Genomic DNA, 20,503 nt, shown 5'->3' on the forward strand with positions numbered 1-20,503 from the left:
CTCTGTAAGGAGTTCTCCTCCAAGTGCTCAGGTTTCCTCTTACAGTCCAAACACAAACCAGCTAGTGGGCAATTGGTCATTGTCCTATGATTAGGTTAGAGTCAAATCGGTGGGTTGCTGGTGGCACAGCTTGAAGAGCCAGAAGGGCCTGTTCCAAGCAGTATCTCTAAATAAATAAAAATTATAACAGTTCAAGATTGTGCAAGATAAAACAACAGTTACAGAGAAAGTACGGTGTAGGTGTGGGGTCTATTTTATAAATAGGAACTAGACCAGTCTAAGAAAAGGGAATCAGATTTTGTGTGATAGAAGTAGGTTTAGAAAAGGTAAAAAATAGCATCTTGTGGCTATCCTTCAGTACGAGTTAAGTCCAATAGGGCAGGAACCAGATTTTGCAAGGAGATTTTGCAAAGTAAATAAACTAGTCTGTCTGCCTTTTCTTCAAACTCATCCTCTAATTTTCTAAGTCCAAATTTACAATTTCATTTTCTTTCTCTATCCTGAATCTTTGCTCAGCTCTGCTCCACTCTGAACTATAAATGTAAACATTCCCCAGAGATACCTGAGTGACAGTCTGGTTCCATTGGCTGCATAAGTCTAGGGAAGACACCCTCTGTCCCCGCCAAACGTGGGAGATTATAGTGCAAGACCCCCAAATCCCCCTGCTTATGTGGATGCTGCGAGATTTGTTACCCTGTTACAAGTAAGGACCATAAAATAACAGACAGTTACCTCATCCAATTAACAGATTTAGGTTTACAATTCTTAATTTGACTAAAGGGTTAAGAACAGAAAAAAAAAGGAAAAGGACCCAGTTCAATGAAACAATCTAATGTGCACAAGTTGGGGCTCACAGCTTCCCCTTTGCTGATCCTCTTTCGATCTCCGTGGGCTTCATCGAATCATGGCCCCGCTCTGGGTTCACTCGTATGATCTCTTCTCTCCAGCAAATTCTCTCTTCTCCCCCAACAAAGCCCCAAGCCCAACCTTAGTGTCCTTCACCAGAGAAACTTCCCTAAATCTAGCCATCGTAACTGACTGGGATACAATTCTCTCATCTCTTATCTTTAACAGTAACTCAAACAATCAGCGTACACAGAACAGAACAGAATACCAGAGAAAAAAATATGAACCATCTGAACCAACATAACCAACACTGCACAGTTTATGTTGTCTCTAGCCCTGCTGAGTTACAAGTGAACAGGTCTCACCTTCCCCAGAACAGGCACCAATGCCCCAGGTATCTGCAACCTTCACACATACATCAGTCATCTAGTATGTATTCATGTCTACTATCTGTTGTGTATTTAATATATCAGTAATATTGTAAATAAATTGTTTAATTAAGCATTCTTTTTTTATATATATAATTCAATAATGGTTATATGTACAAAGTATATGAATAGCAAACATCATTACAGCTCCTCAGTTAAAGTGAAAACTTGCATTCCGGACTCTTCGTGCTTTCTATTCCAGTTAGTTTGATGTTTTGTAGCTACAATATATAGCATAGTTGTCAAGAAAGTTTTAAATGAACCTGAGACATCTCCCTGCCTGTTGAAGTACAACAAGATATTCCAGTTGAAAAAAAAGGCAACAAGAAATAGTCGAGTAAAAAAACAGCACAGCACATGCTTCTTTGGGAAAGTACAGCAACAAAAAGGCAGAAAACAGAAGAATTCACAGGTTCATAAACAGTGAGTACCGGGTGATATTAATCACAAAAAAAAGCAGAAATATTTGGTCTCATTGGAAAGATTGACATGTCTGATCACAACAGATAATTTAATATTGTATATTGAGAAGATTGTGCAGTATTTTAAAGTAAATGGAACAGCCTGTGAGAAGTGGGTGCCAATTTTGCTGAGTGCATTTGATTTAAAGACATACGCTTTGCTTAGAAGTTTGACCTGTTTCTACCAAAGCAGCTGAAATGAGCTTTGCTGATATCATGAAATGCGGGAACATTTTGATCCAAAACCATTGTTGATTGCAATATGATTTAGGTTTCAGAAGTGAATCAAAAGGAAGCGGAGTCCATTCCAGCATATGAGGCTGAATTGAAGAGTTTGTTGGAACATTGTCAGTTCGATAAGAAGATTTACAGGAATGTTGCCAGGTCTGGAGGACTGGATTATGAGGGAAGATTGAATAGGTTAGGACTTTATTCCTTGGAACATAGAAGATTGAGAAGAGATTTGAGAGACATATACAAAATAATGAGGGGTATAGATAGAGTAAACACAGATGGCTTTTTCCACTGTTATGTATGTAGGACATGGGTTAAGACTGAAACTTGAATAGTTTAAGGGGAACACAAGGAGAAACTTCTTCACTCAGAGGGTCAGGTCCTGCGAGTGTGGGATGAGCTGCCACCACAAGTGGTTCATGTGAACTCAATTTCAATGTTTAAGTGAAGTTTGGATAGGTACATGAATGGTAGGGGTGTGAAGAGCTATGGTCCCAGTGCATGTCGAAGGGAATATACAGTTTAAATGGTTTGGCATGAACTGGATAGGCTGGAGGGCCTGTACCTTGCTGTACCTTTCTATGACTCTGTGATTCCAAAATTTACAAGTATGTTTCCAGGGCTTGAGAATCTGAGTTATTGGGAAAGGTTGAATAAATTGGGACATTATTCCTGGAGTGCAAGAAAATGAGGGGAGATCTTTTAGCGGCTGATGCACCATCAATAACTCTAGGAGACTGGAAGTGAACGATAGACTTTTATTAACAGCGAAAAGGGAGCACGACCATGTCGAAGACTGAGGGAGGAGCAGTGCCCCAATCGCCTTTATACAGGAGTCTGTGGGAGAAGCCACAGGAGCAGTCAGCAGGGGGGCTTGTCCTGACAGGTATACATAGTTTATCACAGAGGCCTAGAAAATTACGTGGAGTATATACAGGGTGAAGGCATGCAGGATTCCCCCCGTGAATTGAGTGAAATTGAACTAGAGGTAATTGGTTTAGGGCAAAAGGTGAAATAAGGGGAGGGTGAGAGGAAACTTCTTTACTCAGAGGGTCATGTGAGTGTGAAATGACCTGCCACTGGTAGTGGTAGATACACATTCAGTTGTAACATTGAAGAGATGATGGGATAGGTACACTGATAGGAGGAGTCTGGATGGATATAGTGTGGGTTCAGGCAGATGGGACTAGACAGAAGGGCAGGTTGGCATGGACTAAATAGGCAGAAGGGCCTGTACTGTACTAAGAGGCATAGATAGGGTGGATAGTCAGTACCTGTTTCCCAGGGCACCAATCACAAACACCAGAGGGAATATGTACAAAATTAAGGGAGGGATGTTTAGGGGAGACATCAGGGGTAATTTCTTTACACAGAGGGTTGTGAGTGCCTGGAATGACTTGCCAGGGATGGTGGTGGAGGCTAAAGCATTAGGGGTATTTAAGAGCCTCTTGGACAGGCACATGGATGAAAGAAAAATTGAGGGTTAATGGGTAGTGTGGGTTTAGTACTTTTTTTTTAAGGATCATATGGGTCGGCACAACATGGAGGCCTGTACTGTGCTGTAGTGTTCTATGGTTCTATGGTTTCTATGTGTTACTCTATGATTCTACATTGAAGAGATACCTTTGTTAATCTTTTGTGTCAAAATACACCATTCACATTGACAAGTTCCTCTTTATCCTTCAAATTAAAACCTCCAAGGTAAACTCTTAAATATTTGTTAAACATGGTTCCCATTCAGAAATCCTAGTTGACTCTGAAATACCTTTAGAATTATTTTCTAACTGCCTTTCTTTTTACCACGTCCTTAATAAGACATTCCAGTTTTTTGACTACTGATGTCTGTATGACCATCCAGTTTATCTGTTTGAACTCCACCGTGGACAGTCCTGGCTCAGGGGCAAAAGGAGGAGGGTTGGGCATGGGGCTAGCAATCCCATTCCACATAAACCCAGTGGAAAACCAGCAGAAGCTCCAAAGACCTCATCCTGGGAGAGAAAGGATCTTAGAAGATGGACAACAGCTGAGGACAATTTGAAACACAGTTTCAGAGTGACCTAAATCACATTACAGCTTTCTGTAAAATTCAATCGATTCCATTAGTTCTGTATCTGGAGCAACCGTTTTTCAGTTTAAGCTTCCCAAGGTCAATTAGGGATGGACTATAAATGTTGTCTCTGCCAGTGATGCACCAGTCCTGAAAGGGGAATTCAAATTAAAAGATAATTTGAATAGGCTGGCATTTCTCAGCCAGTTCCCCATTTGTATTGTACAACAGTGCAACCCTCCTCTAATCCTTTTTAGTACACTCCCAGGATATGGGTGTCACTGTCCAACCTATTTCTTCAACTATAAGAAGTTTTCTCTAACAGAAAAAGCTTTAACTGAAGCTGAGAAGATGCTCAACAGAATCTTAGGCTTCATGTTCTGTTGTCTCCTGAACGTTTGCTTTCTAAACTGCTCCAGAGTAAAAGTGGTCAATAATGGATATAGAAACATTGTCATTGCTATCAGTCCTAGTACCCAGTATAATCCCAAGCTTATTGAAAACATTCAGGTGAGGTGGTGCCTAAAATTTGTATTGTTTTGTTCATTGTATGTTATTCGCATTGCATTTTATTGCTTGGAGTTTAGAATTTGATGAGAGTTAAAGACATATTTATGTTCTTACCTTCTTATTCTGTCTTCTTCCGTCTTACATTCCAGTCCAACTGAAGGGTCTCAGCCCAAAGCATCAACTCTTTATTCCTCTCCACAGATACTTCCTGACCTATTGGGTTTCTCTAGGACTTCGGGTGTGTTGCTCTGGATTTCCAGAATCAGCAGAATCTCTTGATTTTATGTTCTTTCCCCCTTCTCCTCTTTACTGAAATCTGAATCAGAATATTGTGAAATTTGTTGACTTTGTGGCAGCAGTACAATGCAATACATAATAATAGAAAAAAGCTGTGAATTACAGTAAATATATATAGATAGTTAAATAAGTAGTGCAAAAATAGCAATAAAAATAAAAATACAATATTTGCTTCACAGAAAATGATGATTGAAGCCTCATCCTACATCTACAAAGCTACAGAACATCAACTTTACTTCTCGGATGTAAAAATCCTGCTGCCTGCTACCTGGCCACCGGATCCAAATATGTTTCAAAGACCAACTACTCAATCATACGAGAAGGTAGGAACAGAGGGGTACAAGACTTAAACTGCTCTGAGTGACTTTCCTCAACTGGAGCTTCTCCCCAGAACTCCTATTCACATGTGAGAATTTTGTGCCAAAGTTCCAGAAGTGCAGCAAAGTAACTGTAAGGGTAGACCTGGCAGGACAGTGGCTTCTAAAGATATTCTTACAGTTACAATCTCTCATTCAGTTAATAGTCTCCCTCATAGAGCCATGGAAATGCCACACTCACAGTGAAAGTGGAACTTATTCTTGGAAACAAACGTATATTAATTGGAGTTTGCTAGAGTTATTGCTGGGGTTTTGCATGTAATAGAAACATAGAAACATAGAAAAAATACAGCACAATACCGGCCCTTCGGCCCACAAAGCCTGCCCCTACCTTAGAACTACCTAGGCTTTCCCCATGGCCCTCTATTTTTCTAAGCTCCATGTAGCCATCCAGGAGCCCCTTAAAAGACCCTATAATATAATTTCAGACAGTGTATTAATCTTTCTGCTATAGAAACTCGTCCTTTTGTGCCATGTGCAGAGACGTTCATGTGGAAAATTGCAATTTCTTTCATAGGCCAATGTGATCATTGCTGAACCCTATCTTAAACATGGAGATGCCCCGTACACCCTGCAGTATGGTGGATGTGGCGAAAAGGGACGGTACATTCACTTCACCCCGAGCTTCTTACTAAATGATGAGATGACCTCAGTTTACTGTCCAAAAGGTAAATTGTTTTAAATAATTTTGCACTGTTTTTTTAATACATTTTGTTTTAGACTGCTTAAGGGACATCAGAATTATTGAAGGCTATTAACACGTCTGATACTTCAACATGTCAGACAACAACATTGCTCAGAGAGAGAGAGAGAGAGAGAGAGAGAGAGAGAGAGAGAGAGAGAGAGATGGAGAGATGGGGAGAAAGAGAGAAAGAGAAAAAAACTTGGATATATTAAACTAGACACTTTAAGGTGCAATGATAAGCAAGGTGTGTAAATAATACCAAATAATAGATTTTTTGTTCTGTATTAATAAAAAAAAGCTTAATGTTTCATCAACCTCCCATGTGCATGATTTAGCAACCTAATGCTTATAGTACATTTCTTTTTGTTTCTATGTGATGCTTTCTGGGCAAGTTCGACACAGGTTAGGTGCAGTTGCTCAGATAACTGACTTAGCTGCTCAGACGCTCTCATACCTCTAAGAATGTGAAAATATTGAATTCACTATTTAAAAATAAAATTATTTTAACAGGTAGAGTATTTGTCCATGAGTGGGCCCATCTTCGCTGGGGTGTGTTCAATGAATATAATGATATGGTTCCATTTTATTGGTCAGAGGAAGGCAACATTGAAGCAACAAGGTATGACAAATCTAACCGCATGACTTTCTTTGAGTTTTGACAGACAGACATACTTTATTGATCCCGAGGGATCTCTAATCAAGTCTATCATAGCTGAAAGGAAATAGAAATAGTTTGCATTTCTATCTCAACTGTCCATTATTTATATTGGTCAGGTATAAAATATCCCAGTTTTCCAAAGACATGAAAATAAGGCACGTTGTGATGAGTATATTAGAATGAATATGAGAATCGAGTTTATTTTGGAACAACAGTACAGTGTATATAGGAAAATATACAGTATAATATATCATGTACATAATATTTTACCACTGCTGCAAAACAACAAATTTCACAACATACCTCAGGAATATTAAACTTGATTCTGATTCAGATTCTGAGAGCACATGCTGTATTAGTAACCCCCTCCTCAGCCCTCCCCCGAAGCCTTTGTCTGCAACTTCACCTGCCTCCTTGCCTGTATCGCTGTCAAATTCTACCACCGGAGCAAGACCAGAGCCTTGCTGTGACTAAATAAGGAACTGTCTATTATTGTTTGTAACCCTCTCTGTGTCCATGCCTTCACTACTTAGATCTGGCCGTTTGCCACTACCTTGTGTTAGGAACTATCTCTCTGTGTTCTGAATTCGAGTCCTGGCTCTACGTCCTGCTCCCTAGGAGGGTTCTTGACTCTGTGTAGAGCCCCAGCCCCAATTCCTGTTCCTAAGGAAGGATCCCGGCTCTGTGTTCCATGTCCCTGTGTTCCTGTTCTCTCAAGATCAAGGCTCTGTGTTCCTGTTCTCTGAAAACCAAGGCTCTGTGTTCCTGTTCCCTCAAGACCAAGGCTCTGTGTTCCTGTTCCCTCAAGACCAAGGCTCTGTGTTCCTGTTCCCTCAAGACCAAGGCTCTGTGTTCCTGTTCCCTCAAGACCAAGGCTCTGTGTTCCTGTTCTCTCAAAACCAAGGCTCTGTGTTCCTGTTCTCTCAAGATCAAGGCTCTGTGTTCCTGTTCTCTCAAGATCAAGGCTCTGTGTTCCTGTTCTCTCAAAACCAAGACTCTGTGTTCCTGTTCTCTCAAGACCAAGGCTGTCTGTTCCTGTTCTCTCAAAACCAAGGCTCTGTGTTTCTGTTCTCTCAAGATCAAGGCTGTCTGTTCCTGTTCTCTCAAAACCAAGCCTCTGTGTTTCTGTTCTCTCAAGACCAAGGCTCTGTGTTCCTGTTCCCTCAAGACCAAGGCTCTGTGTTCCTGTTCTCTCAAGACCAAGGCTCTGTGTTCCTGTTCTCTCAAAACCAAGGCTCTGTGTTTCTGTTCTCTCAAAACCAAGGCTCTGTGTTCCAGTTCCCTCAAGATCAAGGCTCTGTGTTCAGGTGTCCCAAGATCAAGTCAAGGCTTTGGGTTCTTGTTTTGTCCATGTGCCTCGTCGTGTGCAGGAGTTCCATGTCTAGACCTGCAGCCAAACCTCGAAAAACCCAGGCCTTGCCTAATCCTGCAGCTAATCCTTTTATGCCAGGATGAGGCTACCTTCTTAGTGGAGGGACCACACCTCTGGGTCTGGGTCGACTCCAACCTGATTGACATAAATATCAATTTATTCTTCTGGTAAAGAAAGCTCCCTCCTACTCCCTCCTTCCTTTATTCACCACTTTGACCTCTTATCTCTTCTCACCTACCTATCACCTCTTCCTAGTTTCACATCTCCTTCCCTTTCTGCCATGGTCCACTCTCCTCTCCTGACAGATTCCTTCTTCTCCAGCCCTTGACCTTTCCCACCCACCTGGCTTCGTTTATCACCTTCCAACTAGGCTCCTTCCCCTCCTCTTATCTTTTATTTCTGGTGTCTTTCCTTTTCATTCTCAGTCCTGAAGAAGGGGTCTGGCCAGAATTATCAACTATTTACTCTTTTTCATAGATGCTGCCTGGCCTGCTGAGCTCCTCCAGCATTTTGTGTGCATTGCCTTCGATTTTCAGCATCAGCAGATTTTCTCATGTATATATCACTGTATACTAACCGGAAATTCATTTTCTTGCGGGCACTCACTGAAGGTAAAAAGAAATACAAAGAATCAATAAACAACAATACACAAACAAAGACTGAAAAACAATCAATGTGCAAATTCAAAAAAACCCTAAAATAAATAATTAGTACTGTCAACATGAGTTGCAGAGACCTTCAAAGTGTGTCCATAGGTTGTGGAATCAGTTCAGTGTTAGGTGAGTGAAGTTGTCCGTGCTGGTTCAGAAGTCTGGTAGATGAATGGTAATAACTCTTACTGAACTTGGTGGTCACAGTTAAACAATTAAATTTATTATTAAAGTACTGTAAAATACCTTGAGATTCATTTTCTTGCAGGCATTTACAGTTTTGCTCTCCTTATTTAAGAAAAGCTACACTGATATAGTTGGCACTTTGACAGAGATTCACTCAGCCACTTCCAGAGATGAGATGGTTGTCCTATCATGAGCGGTTAAAGAAATTGGATTGATAAGATATTCTTTGGAGTTTAAAAGAATAACTGATTATAATGAAACAGACAAGGTCATCACTGGGCACAACATGGCAGGTGCTGGAATGTGGAAGTGGAAGAACCTAAAATAGTTTTACACAACGGGGGAAGTGGGGGGATTGAAAGAGGAAGTAGATATTTCCTTGAAAAATTGGGGAACACAGATCAATGGGGATCTTCCACAGGGGGTGTTCTGGTAGTGCAGTGGTTGGAGTAACACTATTACCGGCCTGTGATCTGGGTTCAATTCTTGACACAGCTGTGAGGTGTCCGGGCATTCTCCCAATCACTGTGTAGTTTTCTCCAAGTGCTCCAGGTTCCTTCTACATTCCAAAGACCCACGGGTTAGTAGGTTAATTGGCCATGTGGGTGTAATTGGGCAACATAGGTTCATGGCTCCGTAGGACCTGTACCATGCTCTATCTCCTCTAAGATAAGAGGAGATGAGACCCAGGGAAGATCAGCCATCATCAAACTGAAAGGCACAACAGTCTTGAGGGGCAGAGTAACCTACATTCCATAGGAGAAAGGAGCAGAATTCGGCTATTTAGCCCATTGAGTCTGCTTCATCATTCCAACATGGCTGATTTATTATCCCTCTCAACCTCATTCTCCTGTCTTCTCCCCATAACCTCTGACATCCTTACTAATCAAGAACCTGTCAACCTTCGCTTTAAATATATCTAATGTCTTGGCCTGTGCAGATGTCTCTGGCAACGACTTCCTTACATTCACCATCATCTGGCTAAAGAAATACCGCCTCATCTCTGCTCTAAAGGGACATTCTCCTATTCTGAGCCTGTGTCTTCTGGTCCTAGAATCCCTTACCATAGGTAACAGCTTCTCCACATCCACTCTTTCTAGGCTTTTCAACATTTGATACGTTTCACATGATTCCATCCCTTCCACAATTATTCTATATTCCAATGAGTATGCCGCTCTATGTCTTCCTATCATTTGGGACTCATACAAAGAGGATCATATTACGAGAGTGGAGTGAATGTGGACTGGGAGGTAACAGCGACATGTAGCAAAGGAAGTACAGACTGCAAATGACAATTCTCATAAACTGTCTACTCCTTGTCCTTTCTGACAAAATTTTCAATGTACAGAAGTAAACACAAGTACACTTTTATAATTATGTATGATTTTCAGATGTTCACTCAGCATAAGAGGAAAAATGGCTGAGTGCAAGGACGGATCCTGTTTACCATGTGCCATGGATGAAAGCACAGACTTACCAGACAAGAAATGTAGATTTTTCCCAGAGAGAAATCAGAAGTCATCATCTTCGATAATGTACTTACAGGGATTATCAAATGTAAGTATACACAAAGCCACAACAACATAAGTGCAGTAGGATTAAATGTTTTTACCAAGTCATGATGGCCATGGTACACACTGGGCAATTTACAGCATGGGAGGGGATGGAACAGACCTGCTGAGATGAGAGAAATGCAGCCTCAAAAGCCCACAAAAAAAAGAGAGCGCGGGGGGGGTCAATCGATTTACCTCACGATCAGTTCGCCGCATACGCACTTGTCACATATTCGTAGTCTTAGACTCGCCCACCAAAGAAAACATCCTTTCCACATCCACACTATCCAAGCCTTTTGACATTCAATAGGATTTAATGTAGTCACCCCTCATTCTTCTGAATTCCAGCAAAAACAAGACCACAGCCATCAAACACGCTTCATATGAAAATGCATTTAGCCATATGGGTGTTATTGGGCAACGTAGGTTCATGGGTCTGTCGGACCTGTAATGTGCGATAGCTCATCTAAGATAAGAAGAGATGAGACCCATGGCAAATCAGCTATCATCAAACTGAAAACCATAACAGCCTTGAGAGGCATAGTGACCTATGTTCCATAAGACATAGGAGCAGAATTTGGCCATTTAGCCCATTGAGGCAGCTTCATCATTCCAGCATGGCTGATTTATTATCCCTCTCAAACTCATTCTCCTTCCTTCTCCCCATAACCTCTGACACCCCTACTAAACAAGAACGTGTCAACCTTCGCTTTAAATATATCCAATATCTTGGCCTGTACAGATGTCTCTGGCAATGACTTCCTCAGATTCACCATCATCTGGCTAAAGAAATAACAACTCATCTCGGCTTCAAAAGGACATCCTTCTATGCTGAGGATGTGCCATCTGGTTCTAGAATCCCCTACTATAGGGAACAGCTTCTCCACATCCACTCTCTCTAGGCTTTTCAACATTCGATAGGTTTCACCCAATTCCACCCCTACCCCATTCTTCTATACTCCAATGAGTATGTCCTCTTAATCCATTTCATTCTGGAATCACTTCTGTGAACCCTCTTTGAACTCTGTCTAGTTTCAGCACATCGGGTCTAAACTAAAGAGCCCAAAACAGCTCGCATTACCCCATGTCAGAACTGTTGCAATCTACTTACTAAGTTCACCTGCCATTTCTTTATCCCACGTTACAATCTCACCAGCATCATTTTCCACTTGTCCAATATAAACTGTAACCTTCCTTTTACTCTTTACATAAATGAAAATACTTCTGGTATCCCCCTTTATATTTTTGGCTACTATGCCCTCATATTTCATCTTTTCCCTACTTCTAGTTATTTAGTGGCTGTTTGTTGGATTTTAAAAACTTCCCAATCATCCGACTTCCCATTCAATTTTGCTACCTAACATGCACTTTCTTTGGATTTTATGGAGTCCTTAACTTCCCTTGTCAGCGACAGTTCCCTACCCCTGCCATTTCAGAACTTCTTTTCTGGGTCATATCTGTCCTGCACCTTGTGAACCATGCCCAGAAACTTCAGACATCTGTGTTCTGCCAACATCCCCACCAGTATCCTCCTTCAATCTGCCTTCTCATGTCTCAGTAATTTCCTTTATTCCAATGCAATACTGCTATATGTGACTTGTGCTTCCCCCTCTCCAACTGCAGTATGAATTCAATCATGTTATAATCACTGCCTCCTAAGGGTTTCTTTACATTGAGCTTCCAACTAAGATCTGGGTGAATACACAACACCCATTCTAAGATAGCCTTTCCCTGAGTAGCTCAAGCATAAGTTGCTCTAAAAAGCCATCTTACAGATTATCAATAAATTACCTCACTTGCAATCCAACACCAATCCAATTGTCCCAATCAATCCGCATATTAATGTCACAACTGTGACATTACCCATATTACATGTCATTTTCAACTTGCTTTGCAATCTCAACCCCACATCTTGGCTACTATTTAGAAGCCTGTATATGATTCCTCTAATGGTCTTTATACCCTTGGAATTTCTTACTCCACTCACAAAGATTCAGTATTCTCTGACCCTATGTCACCTCTTTCTAAAGATATAATCCCATCTCACCACCGTCCCATCTCATTAGAGCCACACCACCACCTAATCCTAAAATAAGTAATTAGTACTGAGAACATGAGTTGTAGAGTCCTCCAAAGTGTGTCCATAGGTTCTGGAATCAGTTCAGTGCTAAGTGAGTGAAGCTGTCCATGCTGGTTCAAAAGCCTGATAGTTGAAGGGTAATAACTCTTCCTGAACTTGATGGTCACAGTTAAAGTAAAATTTATTACCATATTGCTGTATAATACCTTGAGGTTCCATTTCTTGCAGGCATTTACAATTTTACTCTCCTTATTTAAGATCAGCTACACTGATATAGTAGACACTTTGACAGAGATTCACTCAGCCACATACTGAGATGAGATGCTTGTCCTGTCATGAGTAGTTAAAGAAATTGGATTGACAAGATTCTCTTTGGAGTTTAGAAGAATAACTGATTATAATGAAACACACAAGGTCATAAAGGGCACAACATGGCAGGTGCTGGAATATGGAGGTGGATGGACCTATAATAGAGAGGACAGTTTTAAATATGGGGACATTGGAAGAGGAAGTAAATTGTTACTTGAAATTTTGGGGAACAGAAATCAATGGGGATTTTCCACAAGGGCATTATGATAGTGCAGTGGTTAGATTAACAATTTTACTGGTCTGTGACCTGGGTTCAATCCCCTCCACGGCTGTGAGGAGTTCGGACATTCTCCCTATCACTCTTTAGTTTTCTTCTGGATGCAACAGTTTCCTCCTACATTCCAAAGGCATACAGATTAGAAGGTTAATTGGCCATATGGGTGTAATGGGGCAACATGGGTGCATGCGTCCATAGGAAACCTATATATGGTCTAATGGTCTTTATGCCCTTGGAGTTTCTTAACTCCACCCATTAAGATTCAGTAATCTCTGACCCTATTTCCCCTCTTTCTAAAGATGTAATCCCATCTCACCACTAGCCCATCTCAACAGAGCCACACAACCGCCTAATCCTAAAATAAATAATTAGTACTGACAACTTGAGTTGTAGAGTGTTCAAAGTATATACATAGGTTCCAGCATCGGTTCAGTGTTAGATCAGTGAAGTTGTCCATACTGGTTCAGAAGCCTGATAGTTGAAGGTTAATAACTATTCCTGAACTTGTTGGTCAGAGTTAAAGAAAAATTTATTAACAAAGTTCTGTATAATACACTAAGGTTCCATTTCTTGCAGGCACTTTCAATTCTGCTCTCCTTATTTAAGAAAAGCTACACTGATATACTAGGCACTTTGACAGAGATTCACTCAGCCACATCCTGAGATGAGATGTTTATCCTGACATGCGCAGTTAAAGCAATTAGATTAACAGGGTATTATTTGGAGTTTTGAACATAATTACATCACAGGGCATAACCTGGCAGGTGCTGGAATGTGGAAGTGGAAGAACCTAAAATAGAGAGGATAGTTATACATGGATGAAGGGGAAATTTAAAGAGGAAGTAGATATTTCCTTGAAAACTTGTGGAATATAGATCAATGGGGATCTGCCAATGGGGCGTTAAGTAGGTGTAGTGGTTGAAGTAACACCTTTACTGGTCTGTGACCTGGGTTCAATTCCTCCACCGCTGTGAGGAGGTCAGATGTTCTCCCCATCGCAGTGCGGTTTCCTTCCGGGTGCTCCAGTTTGCTTCTACTTTCCAAAGACTTACAGGTTGGTAGGATAATTGGCCATTTATGTGTAATTGGGCAACATGGGTTCATGGGTCCATAGGACCTGTACCATGCTATATCTGCTCTAACATAACAGGAGACGAGTCCCAGGGAAGATCAGCCAACATCAATCTGAAAGGCACAACAATCTTGAGGGGATGAGAGACCTGCTTTCCATAACACAAAGGAGCAGATTTATGCCATTTAGCCCATTGAGTCTGCTCCATCATTCCAGCATGGCTGATTTATTATCCCTATCATACTCATTCTCCTTCCTTCTCCCCATAACCTTTGACACCCCTACTAAACAAGAACCTGTCAACCTTCGCTTTAAATATGTCCAATGTCTTGGCCTGTACAGATGTCTCTGGCAACAACTTCCTTAGATTCACCATAATCTGGCTAAAGAAATAACAACTCATCTCTGCTCCAAAGGGACATCCTTTGAGGCTGTGCCCTCTGGTCCTAGAATCCTCTACTATAGGAAACAGCTTCTCCACATCAACTCTCTCTAGGCTTTTCAACATTCAATACATTTCAAAAGATTCAGCCACTCCCCCATTCTTCTATACTCCAATTAGTATGTCCCTCTAAATCCACTTAATCCTGGAATCATTTTTGTGAACCCTCTTTGAACCCTCTCCAGTTTCAGCACAGCCTTTCTAAGATTAAGAGCCCAAAACTGCTCATATTACCCCAAGAGTGTACTGTTGCCATGTACTTACTAAGGTCAGCTGCCATTTCTTTCTCCCCCCATTACTACCTCACCAGCATCATTTTCCACTGGTCCAATAAAATCTCTCACCTTCCTTTTACTCTTTATATAACTGAAAACTTTTGGTATCCCACTTTATATATTTGGCTAGTTTGCTATCATATTTCATCTTTTTCCTATTTATAGTTATTTAGTTGCCATTCATTGGATTTGAAAAGCTTCCCAATCATTCAACTTCCCATTCACTTTTGCTACCTAACATGCACTTCCCTTGGATTTTATGGAATCCTTAACTTCCCTTGTCAGCCATGGTTCCCTACCACTGCCATTTGAAAACTTCTTTTGTAGGACATATCTGTCCTGCACCTTGTGAACCATGCCCAGAATCTTCAGATATCTCTGTTCTGCCAACATCCCCACCAATATCCTCCTTCAATTTGCCTTCTCATGTCTCAGTAATTTCCTTTATTCCATTGTGATACTGATATATATGACTTGTGCTTCCCGCTCTCAAGCTGCAGTATGAATTCAATCATGTTATAATCACTGCCTCCTAAGGGTTTCGTTACATTGAGCTTCCAACTAAGATCTGGGTGAATACACAACACCCAGTCTAAGATAGCCTTTCCCTGAGAAGGCTCAAGCACAAGTTGCTATAAAAAGCCATCTCATAGGTAATCAAAACATTCCCTCACTTGCAATCCAACACCAATCGGATTTTCCCAATCACCTTACATATTGAAGTCCCCCATTACAATTCTGACATTACTCTTATTACATGTCATTTCAGCTTGCTTTGCAATCTCAACAACACATCTTGGCAAATATTTGGACACCTGTATATGGTCTAATGCTCATTATGCCCTTAGAGTTTCTTAACTCCACCCACAGAGATTCAATAAACTCTGACCCTATTTCCCCTCTTTCTAAAGATGTGATCCTATTCCACCACCATCCTGTCGTATCAGAGCCACACTACCGCCTAATCCTAAAGTAAATAATTAGTACTGAGAACATCAGTTGTAGAGTCCTTCGAATTCTGTCTATAGGTTCTGGAATCAGTTCAGTGTTAGATCAGTGAAGTTGTCCATACTGGTTCAGAAGCCTAATAGTTGAAGGTGAATGACTGTTCCTGAACTTGTTGGTCACAGTTAAAGTAAAATTTATTACCAAAGTTCTGTACAATACACTGAGGTTCCATTTCTTGCAGGCACTTTCAATTCTGCTCTCCTTATTTAAGAAAAGCTACACTGGTATAGTTGGCACCTTGACAGAGATTCACTCAGCCACATCCTGAGATGAGATGTTTATCCTGACATGAGCAGTTGAAGCAATTAGATTAACAGGGTATTATATGGAGTTTTGAACATAATTACATCACAGGGCATAACATGGCAGGTGCTGGAATGTGGAAGTGGAAGAACCTAAAATAGAGAGGATAGTTATACACGGGTGTGGGGAAATTTCAAGAGGAAGTAGATATTTCCTTGAAAACTTGGGGAATATAGATCAATGGGAATCTGCCAATGTGGCGTTAAATTAGTGTAGTGGCATTAATTTGGAGTAGCACTTTTACTGGTCTGTGACCTGGGTTCAATTCCGCCACCGCTGTGAGCTGTTCAGATGTTCTCCCCATAGCCGTGCAGTTTTCTTCCCGGTGCTCCAGTTTGCTTCTGCTTTCCAAAGACATACAAGCTAGTAGGCTAATTGGCCATATATTTGTAATTGGGCAACATGGGTTCATGGATCCTTAGGACCTGTACCATGCTATATCTCCTCTAACATAACAGGAGATGAGTCCCAGGGCAGATCAGCCAACATCAATCTGAAAGGGACAACAATCTTGAGGGGATGAGAGACCTGCTTTCCATAACACAAAGGAGCAGATTTAGGCCATTTAGCCCATTGAGTCTGCTCCATCATTTCAGCATGGCTGATTTATTATCCCTCTCATCCTCATTCGCCAGCATTCTCCCCATAACCACTGACACCATTACTAATCAAGAACCTGTCAACCTTCGCTTTAAATATGTCCAATGCCTTGGCCTGTAAAGATGACTCTGGCAACAACTTCCTTAGCATCACCATAATAAACCTAAAGAAATAACACATCATCTCTGCTCCAAAGGGACATCCTTCTATGCTGAGGCTGTGCCCTCTGGTCATAGAATCCCCTACTGTAGGAAACAGCTTCTCCACATCCACTCTCTCTAGGCTTTTCAACTTTCGATAGGTTTCACAAGTTTCCACCCCTCCCCCATTCTTGTATACTCCAATGAGTATGTCCCACTAAATCCATTTCATCCTGGAATCATTTTTGTGAACCCTCTTTGAGCTCTCTCCAGTTTCAGCACAGCCTTTCTAAGATAAAGAGCCAAAACTGCTCACATTATTCCAAGAGTGTACTGTTGCCACGTACTTACTAAGGTCACCTGCCATTTATTACTCCCCCATTACTACATCACCAGCATCATTTTCCACTGGTCCAATAAAATCTCTCACCCTTTTACTCCTTATATAACTGAAAACCTTTGGTATCCCACTTTATATATTTGGCTCGTTTGCTATCATATTTCATCTTTTCCCTACTTCTAGTTATTTAGTTGCCATTTGTTGGATTTTAAAAACTTACCAATCATCCAACTTCCCATTCACTTTTTCTATCTAACATGCACTTCCCTTGGATTTTATGGTGTCCCTAACTTCCCTTGTCAGCCACGGTTCCCTACCAGTGCCATTTGAAAACTTCTTTTGGGGGGCATATCTGTCCTGCACATTGTGAACCATGCCCAGAAACTTCAGACATCAGTGTTCTGCCAACATCCCCACCAGTATCCTCCTTCAATCTGCCTTCTCATGTCTCAGTAATTTCCTTTATTCCATTGCAATACTGCTATATGTGACTTGTGCTTCTCCCTCTCAAATTGCAGTGTGAATTCAATCATGTTATAATCACTGCCTCCTAAGTGTTTCTTTACATTGAGCTCCCAACTAAGATCTGGGTGAATACACAACACCCATTCTAAGATAGTCTTTCCCTGAGTAGCTCAAGCACAAGTTGTTCTAAAAAGCCATCTCATAGGTAATCAATAAGTTCCCTCACTTGTGATCCAAAAGCAAGAAAGTGCCAAGAAAGCTCTTTGTATTTGTCCTGTATTCTAACTCTGCCATTGTATCTGAGTTATCCCAGAGGTCTTTAACCATCCAATAGATTATTCCTAATGTTCACTAAAGTGTATAATCTGATTTTCCCAATCCCCTTACATATTGAAGTCCCCCATTACAAATATGACATCACTTTTATTACATGTCATTTCAGCTTGCTTTGCAATCTCAACAACACATCTTGGCTAATATTTGGACACCTGTATATAGTCTAATGGTCTTTATGCCCTTGGAGTTTCACAACTCCACCCACAAAGATTCAGTAATCTCTGACCCTATTTCCCCTCTTTCTAAAGATGTGATCCTATTCCACCACCATCCTGTCACTACCATCTAATCCTAAAATAAATAATTAGTACTGAGAACATGAGTTGTAGAGTCCTTCGAACTGTGTCTATAGGTTCTGGAATCAGTTCAGTGTTAGGTGAGTAATGTTGTCCATACTGATTCAGAAGTCTGATAATTGAAGGTAATAACTGTTCCTGAACTTGCTACTGTTACGAACCCCTTAACTGGGTCTCTTACCAGCAAAGATAGAGAGGTCCGTTGAAGTCTGATGATATGATTTTTAACAGTATTTGTTAGTAAAAATACACAAAATATCAATGCAAACATGCAGATAATGTACATCGTCAATACTCAATCTAAAGGTGCAGGTATAATAATAATCAATAAGAAATAAGCTCTATCGTTGTCTAGGGGACAACGATATTATACAATAGAAATATAAAGTTCACTCAGTTCATGCAGGCTGAAGCCTTTGGGGACCACTGGGTTTGCAATGGTTGGAGAGAGAGAGAGATTTGGAGAAAAACTTGCCCATTCCTTTTCTGATTTTGATCCGTCGGAGTCTCGTTGGTGTGGCCACTCACTTGTGGCCTCTCCTTTAGCTAAGCCGTTCTTCTGTGGTGAGCCTGCCAATCCCAGGCAAGGGAAGGACACACACTAGCCCCCCACTGGCCGTCGCTATTAAACGCTGTCACGGGATTTCTAGCATTTCTTCTGGTGCGTCTAATGGGGTTGTTCCCCAGACCCTCTTTTATCCTTACTCACGAAGCCTCAGATGTCAATCAGGTTGGGATGATGCAATCCCTCAACCAGCCCACTCTGGTCGTCCCCTGAGGGTCTTCAATGAATAGTACAGTACTCAATACACAATTCCATCTCCAAGAGACAATAGTCATTATCAATGGTTTTGTTTTGCTGAGGCCAGGACACATTCCAAATCTTGTGGATTCTCTCTCATTTCCTGGGTCCCAGACCTGAATTAATAGCGATCTTGCGATTCTCAAAAAGGAGGGGGCGACTTTGTAACCTTCGGCCCCTCAGAGTTGCGGCACATTCGTAACACCCCCTTCCTTCTAAGATTTTTACCACCGGTAAAAATTAATTAATACAGTGTCTTACAGGATTTCAGAATCTAACACAATACAAAAGAGCTTTTTTTCACTACAGAGTAATACAGTTATACATTCAATTCAGCAGCTAAACAGTTAGCGATTACATTGTCACTTCCTTTAATATCTTAGCATCTTGTACCTTAATAAATCCTTGTAGCATCAGACTCCAATTTGATATCCACCTATTTTTATTCCTTTCCTTCAGCAAACAAAAACTAAAGAGTTGTGATCTTAGCTTACGTGTATATTACGAAAGCTCATGCAAATACTAATCTTTGTTACTTTCAAACTTAACAGTCAATCTTCCATGGGGTTGTCTTTATTATTCACATGCTTTGTCAAAATCCCTTAAAACCGGATCCTGTTATTTAAAATGGCATCCCATCAACCCTCGCTCCTTATCCAGTTAACTCCCACGTGGTTAACTTGTATACTAGTGTGGAATAGGCTTTAGCATGCTCCTTTCATAGGAGTTATTTTATCAACAATGTGTTCCAAACTTAGACAATTTTCCAAATTTCCACACAATTCTTTAATTTTAAGCAAGTTGTTAGTTTTATCTTCAGGACCTTTCATGCTATTAGTTTTCAGTTTAAACTCTGCAAGTGATCCCTCTTTGTCCAAACAGCATTTCAAATTCTGCCTCTTCACAGCACTCTCTTGAATAACAACAGCGTGTGGGGCACCTTTACATTCCTGTAATTGATTCGCAGGCACCGTGTAGTCAAGCCATTGTCTCTGCAGCCTGGTTGCTGCTTCTGACATCAATCCAGACTTTAAATTTTCTTCATTCAATTTAGGAACTACACTTTTCCCTTTTCCTTCAATAATAATATTCACCTCACCACCTTTTATCTCCTCACTAACGTTTAACACACCTTCGAACACAAACAACTGGGAATTCTCACTTCCCACTATTACCAAGGTTAACCCTTTCTTCACTGAACCAAATCCATCTGACCCACAAGGACTGCATTCCTTTTCAACTGAATCAAATACCTCAGACTTCTCCTGAGTTTCATTACCAGGTTCAGTACCACGTGCATCCACATCTTGAACACAGTTAAACGGGACATCTGCCTCTTCCAGGCTTTCAATACCCGTACCCTTTTCAAATTCTAAGTTCCCCTGATCCTCCCAGTCCCTCTCTGGGCAACTCCCTTCCAGAGTAAACTCAACACCGCGGGCTGAAACAACCTC

General features: G+C 41.0%; 1 protein-coding gene across 1 annotated transcript in view; it reads left to right on the plus strand.

The window, feature by feature from the left end:
• Positions 1–4,391: 4,391 nt before the first annotated feature.
• The window catches only part of LOC132402346 (calcium-activated chloride channel regulator 1-like), a 122,840-nt gene continuing 106,728 nt past the window's right edge, over positions 4,392–20,503 (plus strand). The window contains exons 1-5 of the mRNA XM_059985225.1: positions 4,392–4,526; positions 5,003–5,146; positions 5,718–5,868; positions 6,396–6,504; positions 10,143–10,308. Of these exons, the coding sequence (XP_059841208.1) occupies positions 4,392–4,526; positions 5,003–5,146; positions 5,718–5,868; positions 6,396–6,504; positions 10,143–10,308 (705 nt within the window). The remainder of the gene's footprint in view (positions 4,527–5,002; positions 5,147–5,717; positions 5,869–6,395; positions 6,505–10,142; positions 10,309–20,503) is intronic.

Source organism: Hypanus sabinus, chromosome 11, assembly GCF_030144855.1.
Source record: "Hypanus sabinus isolate sHypSab1 chromosome 11, sHypSab1.hap1, whole genome shotgun sequence".
In the NCBI taxonomy this organism is placed as follows: domain Eukaryota; kingdom Metazoa; phylum Chordata; class Chondrichthyes; order Myliobatiformes; family Dasyatidae; genus Hypanus; species Hypanus sabinus.